The sequence below is a fragment of the Chiloscyllium plagiosum genome, chromosome 21, assembly GCF_004010195.1.
Source record: "Chiloscyllium plagiosum isolate BGI_BamShark_2017 chromosome 21, ASM401019v2, whole genome shotgun sequence".
In the NCBI taxonomy this organism is placed as follows: domain Eukaryota; kingdom Metazoa; phylum Chordata; class Chondrichthyes; order Orectolobiformes; family Hemiscylliidae; genus Chiloscyllium; species Chiloscyllium plagiosum.
This window is the reverse complement of record NC_057730.1, coordinates 7,159,627-7,168,506: the sequence shown is the minus strand read 5'-3', so window position 1 is coordinate 7,168,506 and position 8,880 is coordinate 7,159,627. Positions and strand designations below refer to the sequence as shown.

The window sequence follows — 8,880 nt, the reverse complement described above, 5'->3', positions numbered from 1 at the left end:
TAAGAAAGTAACCAGTTTAATATTCAGTATTTATTTTGGTGAAGGCTGGAAGCTTTGGAAACATTGTAAGTGTTTCAATCAATCAGGTTGCATTCACACCTTAGATTTTTCCAGGGAACGTGCCTTCAGCCAACTGGTCATTCCATTTGTTTATCTAAAAGATGGAAAATAAATATATAGTTATACGATGATACAATCAGCAGAATTTCAGGTGTTGAACTACCTGAATGATTATTGCAGTTCATTTGCTTATATAACAACAAAATATAAAATGCAAGAGCTGAAAAATGTGTTGCTGAAGAAGGGCTTATGCCCGAAACGTCGATTCTCCTGCTCCTTGGATGCTGCCTGACCTGCTGCGCTTTTCCAGCAACACATTTTTCAGCTCTGATCTCCAGCATCTGCAGTCCTCACTTTCTCCTAATATAAAATGCAATGCAACATTGTTTTCCTTTTGTTACATTAACTACAATACAAAACCAATGTTAGTTCAGACTTCCAAAATAAATAGCTTAGATGATCAACATTTGACTTTAAGAAGCACGACCTATTGTTAAAAACACTTTAGTATTATACATTGTGCCATTACATACCCAGGAGATTGGGCAGAGTGATTTCGCGACCCTGTTATACCACTCACATAGAGAAGTATCAGCTCCTTTTGCAGTCAGTGCTTTAGTACAACGATGGTAGTCTGTAAGACAATCACAAGGAGGACAGTATTATAATACCATCCACAAATATACTGCACTCAAACAAAAGAGAAAATCACTGCAGTATAAAGCTGATGATTCATTATTAGCACAATTGGGGGTTAACCGATTTCAGGCCCATCTCTAGGATGTACAGGAGTGCAATAGCAATGAACAATTTAGATGATTAAATATTCAGGAGAGTGCTCATTGATTCGAAGCCACACTGTCATATCAATGAATTACTGGCACCTTTACTGGGCTGCAGTTGTTCTACTTGACTCCACCTAAACTAGGCTTAGACCAGTCCTCTGGCAAATTTTATATATTCACTCACTGATGTGGACCTCTGGCTAGGCCAGCATTTATTGCCCAACCCTAATTACCCAGAGAGTCAACCACATTACTGTGGCTCTGGAGTAAGGATGGCAGTTTCTTTCTCTAAAAGACATTAATGAACCAGATGGGTTTTTCCAACAATTGGTAATGGATTTCATTAGACTCCATTCCAGATTTTACTGAATTCAAATCCCACCATCTGCCATGAATTTGAATCCAGATCCCCAGAACATTGAGTTTTTGGACTGATAGTTTAGCAAAAATATCACTAAGCCATTGCTTCTTCCCCGAATAACTAGAACTATTGATGAGGTATTGGTGCAGCTCAGTTCCTTATCAATCTTAGTGCATGCCCCATATTCCACTTTCATAAACTTCAGCTCACCCAAAACCCTGCCTCCCATATCCTGACCTCAACAAAGTCCTATTCACCTATTGCTCCTGTGACCTATTCTGGCTCAGTTAAGCAATGCTCCAAATTGAAAGTTCTGGTCCTTTTCTTAATTCCCATCCCTCCCTATCACTAATCTCCAGCACACAACCCTCAGAAATAATTCCTTCACTTCTAGCCATGTATCGCTCTGTTTTAGTTGCTCACTCCACCAGTGACAACTGTGCTGTGGAATGCCTTCCCTAAATTTCATCACCTCATTTTCTTCAATCTCCACCTCTCTGATCAATCTTTTAATCACCAGCCAAAAGTCCAATAGTGGGACAATTTCAAATTTTGTTTTTTTTTCAAAGTCCTATGAAGCACCTTGTGATATTTTATGGCATTAATTGCTGTGGGTGCCCTTGCTGAAAAAAGAAAAAGAACTGTAATTCAAGACTGAGATAGACCCGAGCCAGCAGCCAGACCTTCTTGAGGAAACACTTTACAACCAAGGTTTGACATCATAATGGATGCAGCAAACTGAAACGCCTTCTTAAAGTCATTTAGAAAACCTCACTGTTCGGCACTAACTGACCAGGACGGAGGCGCAGTGGTTAGCACTATTGCCTCATAGCACCAGGTACATTGGTTCGATTCTAGCCTCGGGCATCAGTCTTTGTGGAGCTTGTACATTCTCCTCGTGTCTGCGAGACTTAGGTGGGTTGGCCATGCTAGATTGCCCGTCGTGTCCAGGCTAGGTGGATCATTCATGGAATGCAGGGTTATGGAGAATAGAGTGGGTCTGCATTGGATGCTCTTCAGAGGGTCACTGTGGACTCTATGGGCCTAATGCCCTGCTTCCATGGTGGAGGGATTCAATGATTTATGAACTTGCATTTTATTCCAAGTCAGCGCTGACTCCAGAAATTGATTTACATCCAGGCCATTACAAATGCACCACAAGGGCGGTCATTTCTGATACAGGAGAAAATAGTTCCATTCTCCAACACCAGTCAAATGAAACCAAAACCTACTGATCACAGTTAAACAAAAATTAGCTCGATATTCTGTTACAATGCTTGGTATAAATTACTGTTGAGTGTGTGGTGCTGGGAAAGCACAGGTGGTCATGCAGCATCCGAGGAGCAGGAGAATCAACACTTTGGGCATTCCTGATGAAGGGCTCCTACCCAAAACGTCAATTCTCCTGCTCCTCGGATGCTGCCTGACTTGCTGTGCTTTTCCAGCACCACACACTCTCGACTCTGATCTCCACCATCTGCAGTCCTCACTTTCTCCATGGTATAAATTACTGTCAATTCTGCCTGAAAAAAAAAGTGTTGGAAGCTGCTTGTGAGTGCCCTTGCTGAAAAAAGAAAAAGAACTGTAATTCTCAAGACTGAGGTAGACCCGAGCCAGCAGCCAGACCTTTTTGAGGAAACACTTTACATAAATGCCAAGTAGGATTACCACTTTCGCAACTGCATTTTAATTAGATTCTGTACATTTCAGTATCTTGCCGGCATTGGAATTAAGCTTCATTTATCTGTTTGAAACCTTCTGTGAACAGGTTAAATCCCATTTACTTCCAGCAAAAAGTGGCAAATTTGAGAAAACTAAAATAATCACAGAAATGTTGCCATTCCTTGAAAGGAAAATACCAATTTTTAAAGTATTGTAGGGGGTTTAACACTGTACAAACCAATTCCAGGCTAAATTACGAGCCATGTTTTCTGCTTCTGGTCAAAAGGAGAATTCTTCTCACAATAATTCCTCACCTAGGTAATTTTGAAAGCAGTTCCTGGTTTGATTTTGGTTGGGAAACCTGGCATCAAAAGGTGCCGTCTTGTAATTCTTCAACTTGGTCTGGATATCCTCTGCCATCGTGTCTGAGGAACAAGCACAAATATAAAAACAATGTCTTTTAGAGAATGAGACACAAATTGAACTTCCAGGGCTTTTTCTAACAGTGTGCAACAGCTTGGATCATGAAACCCCTGGCATCCTGCTCTTCAGCCACTTGCTCAGCCAAAAGTCCGTTTGTTTGGAAAATGCTTTTCAAAATGCTTTTGGAAAAGGCTTTGTTACTGGGTTTCGTTATGCTCAAGATTTTAACCGTAACCATCACAGCATCGGTTGTTACCCCAGGCATCTATCCATCAAGGTGGAAAATCGCCCATGATTACTCCTACCCATTAAAAAAATCTAAATAAATCCACTGTGTAGTGCTCAGTCAACTGGTCAATCATCAGTAAAACAATGGAATTAATTGAGTGCTATCAGGCAACACTTACTCAGCAATAACCTGCTCGGTTCATGTTCCACCAGGATCACTCAGCTCCTGACCTTAATACAGCTTTGGTCCAAACATGAACAAAAGAACTGAATTCCAGAGATGAGACAAGAGAGACTGGAATTCAGGTCAACACTGGACTGACTGGAGCAACAAGGAACCCTAGCAAAGCTGGAGCTCAGGCGAAATGCCTCTACCATTTGAATGCATACCTGACAAAGGTTAGGGTCACTTTGGGGTCAGTCATCTCAGTCTAAGGACAATACTACAAGATCTCCTCAGGACATTATCCAAGGTACAAAATCATCACCTAAACCATCAATGACTGCCCTCCGTCATAAGATCTGCACTGGGGACATTCACCAATGATTGAACAACATTCAGCAGCATTGGTGGCTCTTCAGATATTGCAGTAGTCCATGCCGCTATGCAGCCAGTGCTGCACAATCCCCAGGTATCGGCTGACCAACTAACATTCCTGCCATACAGATGCCAACAATGACCATCTCCAACAGAATCTCACCACAACTTTCAATAATCATCACTGAATCCCACACTATCAACATCCTATGTGTTTCCACTGACCGGAAACTGATGTGGACTCACTATGTACAATACCGAGGCAACAACAGCATGGAATTCTGCTACAAGGCAAAAATCAGGAATAAGATGGAATACTCTTCACCTGCCTGGGTGGGTGCAGCTCCAAATATGGGCAAGAAGCTTGACACCAACCAGGATAGTGCAGCCCGCTTGACTGGCACCGCATTCACCCTTCACCGATGACATAGCAGTAGCTGTGTATACCATCTACAAGATGTACCTGCAGTAACTCAGTAGCCCCTTCTAAACCCACAATATATTCAGCTAGAAGAACAAAGACAGCAGGCAAAGGGAACAGTTTCTCCTCCAAGTTACACAGTATTCTCTCTTGGAACTATATCACTGTCCCTTCAGTGTTACTGATACAATTTCCTGGAACATCCTCCCTAACAATAGTGTAACTATAGTCCAAGGTCTGCAATGATTCGAGAAGGTGGTTCATTACCACCTTTTCCAGTGCAATTAGATATACAAAATAAATGCTGACCTAGCCAGCAATGTCCACTTCCCACAAATAAATAAAAAAGCACATACAGATTCTTTTTTTTATTTTAAACTTAATTTCACTGTCACTGGTATAATATCTGAACCCTGCAATTAAAAAAGGGTATTAAACACACTTTGAATCTAATTCCACTTAAACTCCTGCTTTTGAGTAACATTGCATTGTAGTAACACAAAAGGAAAATATTGCAGATGCTGGAAATCTGAAATATAAAATGCAGTGCTGGAGAAATTCAGCAGGTCTGGCAGCATCTGTGGAGAGAGAAACAGAGTTAATGTTTCAAATCTGTCTCATTCCTTTTGAACTCAAAGAGAGACAAAAAAAGGTGATGGATTTTATCTTAGGAGAAGAAGTTTGAGAGCAAGTGGACCAAACAGGTAAGTCATGAGAGGGGGAAAGGGGAAGGTTAGAGGACAAGGGAGATTAGAGTTCACAGGTGTCATAGAACAAAAGGCAATTGATATGGTATTGGTTGTAGAGAAGAGAGTGAGGTGCTGGGTGAGTGTTAATGGTAGAATATAGCTCAGTTTTGCCAAAAACAGAAAACCAGTTGTTTGGGAGGTGGGAGCGATCATAATGGAGGGGGAAAACATGTTCAGCATGTGAAGTTGTTATACTCAATGGTGAATCCAGAGGCTATAAAATAGCCAAAAGGGAAAAGGAGGTGCTGTTCCTCCAGCTTGTTTCATGTTTCACTGGAACAGCAGCACAACTAAATAGAAAGCAGGAGAGTGAAGAGCTGTATTAAAATGGGCAGTGGCCAAAGGTTCATACCATGCTTATTAACTGAACAGTCACCCAGTCTGCATTGGGTATCACTGTCCCAGTAACATCAAAACTTGAGAAAGTTCAACCCTATTTAAATGTGGATACTATTAAACACTTTATTTGATTTAACTGATTAAAATTGTGGCTCAATGTGATCAGGCTCAACACTGTATGCTGAGGAACCCCAACAGCTCAGACTTAAACACTAAATGGAAGTCCAGGCCTACATCCACCTCCAAATCTTTCACTCAGTATTCCTGCTACAAGTACATGGATACCTTATTTACAAGCTTTCATTATTTTTAAATAGAATAATTTAAATTTAAAAATGCTGCTCTGCACTTAAGATGATAAGTCACCAGGACCAGATGAGATGCACTGAAGAGGGAGGTAATATTGCAGCTATACAGGACATTGATTAGGCCACTTTTGGAATACTGTATGCAATTCTGGTCTCCCTCCTGAAGGGAGGATGTTATGAAACTTGAAAGGGTTCAAACGACATTTACAAGGATGTTGCCAGGGTTGGTAGGAGAGGCTGAATAGGCTGGAGCTGATTTCCTTGGAGCGTCAGAGGCTGAAGGGTGACCTTATAGAGGTTTATAAAATCATGAGGGACATGGATAGGGTGAATAGACAAGGTCTTTCCCAATGGTGGGGGAGTCCAGAACTAAAGGTTTAGGTGTGGAGGTGCCAGTGTTGGACTGGAGTAGACGAAGTTAAAACTCAACACCAGAGTATGACCTAATGTTGTGTGATTTTTAAACTTAGAGGTTTAGGGTGAGAGGGGAAAGATTTAAAGGGGACCTACGGAGCAACTTTTTCAGAGAGTGGTGAGTGTATAGAATAAGCTGCCAGAGGAAGTGGAGGAGGCTGGTACAATTTCAACATTTAAAAGGCATCTGGATGGGTATATGAATAGGAAATGTTTAGAGGGATATGGGCCAAATGCTGGCAAATGAGATTAGATTAATCTAGGATATCTGATTGGTATGGAAGAGTTGGACCGAGGGGCTCCAGAGATGGGAAAGATCTCTGGGCAGGCTAGCTGAAAATAAGCACAGGAGCCAAGGCCTAACCAGACAGATATCCTAATCCATTCTGATCCAGCAAAGGGCAAGTTCCCTCTGCACACAGCTGGTTAAGCAAGGCCATTCAGCACTGTTTTAGTTAAAAACAATTAAAAAAACACTCAACAGGAACTGTGCTGTGAAGAAATAGCAGAAATGAAGCAGGGTAGATGCTCATATTTAAATTCCCATTCTGGTTTACACTGGATTGGAGTCACAGTCTCTGTTTCAATCTTAACTCCCCATCCCTCAGTGCCTACAGCTCCCCTAGTTCACCTCGGACACCATCCTCTCCCCTCACAAGGTCAATCCTACCCAGGCCTGCAGTGACATTGAGAAGGGCAAGCCTGGGTCCACACTAAAGTGATGCAAATTCCTTCTATAATTTACTAACGAGTCTCGAATGAGCTCCAGGCGCTGAGCTGTAATGGTGGTTCTGTCTGAAATTTCACTGCGAGCGAGTTCGGAGTCTGAAACAACATAAACCCCGCTCAATGCAGGGAACCGCCTCGCCTCGGCGCTAATTAAAACCTCAAACCGAAAGCAGTCTCCCTCGACCACTCAGAAACAATGCAACCTCGAAAGACAAGGAGCCTTTCCAAATTGGCTGCCAATGTCTCACATCGCCGCTTCGCTGAGACTGACTGCTCCATTATAGCGGAGAAGCCATATCTTACCTACAGTCCAAAGCGATAGTGAAATGTACAAGAAAACAGCTCAGCTCCACTCCACTTCCGTGTCAGTTACACTGTGACTAAGACACTATAAGGTCCGTGTCTACTCACGAATGGCGCATTACAGCAGAAATTCAACACCCCCTCCCTCCACCACCAGTCCCACTCCTACATAACTCAATGATTAATAAGCCGTTTCTGATCGGGACGCTTACCGACGTGATAGCAGGCTGAAACAAACCTACAGCTGTACGTTTTAAACACGTTTAATTTAACGTTAAGGAAGTGCGTTTACCCGGAACAGGAACTAGAGAGAGGAGGGGAAGCAGCAAGTTAATTAATGTAAGGGAACTTTGCAAGCAAGATTGCAACATACAGGAGAATGTAAAGCAGATTTGTGAACGCAGGATTTCAACTATTCACTAAAGAGTGTGAGCGCTAGTTCAAGAAAAAGATTAATGATTAACCACATTTAATTGTTTATATAATTCTTGGCACTTGCCTGGTTAGAGATGACCTTATGCATGCAGATTGACACCATATTAATACAAAATTAACAAGCTTCAAACGAGAGATCATTTTGTCAATTCAGAGACCCACTGTTCAAACTAAAGAAAACCCGAAAGATGCTGTAACATAGAAACCTTGATGATAGGAGCAGGAGGAGGCCATTCATCACCATCATGGCTGATCATCCAACTCAGTAGTCTAATTCTGCTTTCCCCCCCAGTGCTATATCTAGCCGTCCCTTCAATACATTAGATGTTTTGGCATCAGCTACCTCCTGTGGTAATGAGTTCCACAGGTCCATCCCTCTTTGGGTGAAGAAATGTCTCCTCATCTCCATCCTAAATGCTCCATCCCGAATCATCAGACAGTGATCCCTGGTTCCCACCACCGGGAACATCCTCCTTGCATCTACCCTGTGTCATCCTGTTAGAATTTTTAAAGTCTCTATGAGATCCTCCCTCATTCCTCTGAACTCCAGCGAAAACAATCCTGACCCAGTCAGTCAATCTCTCCTCCTCCGTCAGTCCCACCATCCCTGGAATCCTTCACTGCACTCCCTCGAGAGCAAGAGTATCCTTCCTCAGGAAAAGGAGATTTAAACTGCGCACAATATTCGAGGTGTGGCCTCACCAGGGGTCTGTATAATGTAACAACACATCCCTACTCATGTACTCGAAACCTCTCGCAATGAAGGTCCCATACCAGTTCCACCACAGAACACACCAGATGGCCTCCTTCTTTAAAGACTGCAATTTCCCTTCCCAAGTGGTTGATGATGCCTTTGAACACTTCCCGTACCTCCACCCTCGAATCCCACCCCTTCAACCGCAACAAGGACAGAACCCACTCCCCCCACCCCCGGTCCTCACCTTCCACCCCACCAACCTCCGTATATATCACATCATCCTCCACCATTTCCACCACCTACAAACTGACTCCTCCACCAGAGATATATATTTCCCTCCCCACATCTACCTGCTTTCTGTAAAGACTATTCTCTCCACGACTTCCATATCAGGTCCACACACATCCCCCCCCCCCCCCCCCCCCCCA

The 8,880-nt window shown here is 42.8% G+C and overlaps 1 protein-coding gene across 3 annotated transcripts; it reads right to left on the bottom strand.

The window, feature by feature from the left end:
* Nucleotides 1-7,660, bottom strand: LOC122560500 (cytochrome c oxidase subunit 6B1). 3 transcript variants are annotated; one of them, XM_043711161.1, is made up of 4 exons: nucleotides 7,533-7,660; nucleotides 3,183-3,293; nucleotides 594-694; nucleotides 1-154 (listed from the first exon to the last, which is right to left on the bottom strand). In XM_043711161.1, the coding sequence occupies exons 2-4, from the start codon at nucleotides 3,286-3,288 to the stop codon at nucleotides 101-103; spliced, it is 261 nt and encodes an 86-aa protein (XP_043567096.1). In that variant the 5' UTR covers nucleotides 3,289-3,293; nucleotides 7,533-7,660; the 3' UTR covers nucleotides 1-100. The 3 variants fall into 3 exon arrangements, with proteins under 3 accessions (XP_043567096.1, XP_043567097.1, XP_043567098.1); XM_043711162.1 differs by lacking the exon at nucleotides 7,533-7,660 and adding an exon at nucleotides 7,321-7,468; XM_043711163.1 differs by lacking the exon at nucleotides 7,533-7,660 and adding an exon at nucleotides 7,034-7,120.
* Nucleotides 7,661-8,880: the final 1,220 nt, after the last annotated feature.

Coding starts and splice junctions, on each gene's coding strand:
- LOC122560500 (XM_043711161.1), bottom strand. CDS start 3,288: ATGGCAGAGGATATCCAGACCAAGTTGAAGAATTACAAGACGGCACCT. Junction 695..3,182: donor CTGCTTTCAAAATTACCTAG/GTGAGGAATTAT, acceptor ATTGTCTTACAG/ACTACCATCGTTGTACTAAA. Junction 155..593: donor CACTCTGCCCAATCTCCTGG/GTATGTAATGGC, acceptor TCCATCTTTTAG/ATAAACAAATGGAATGACCA.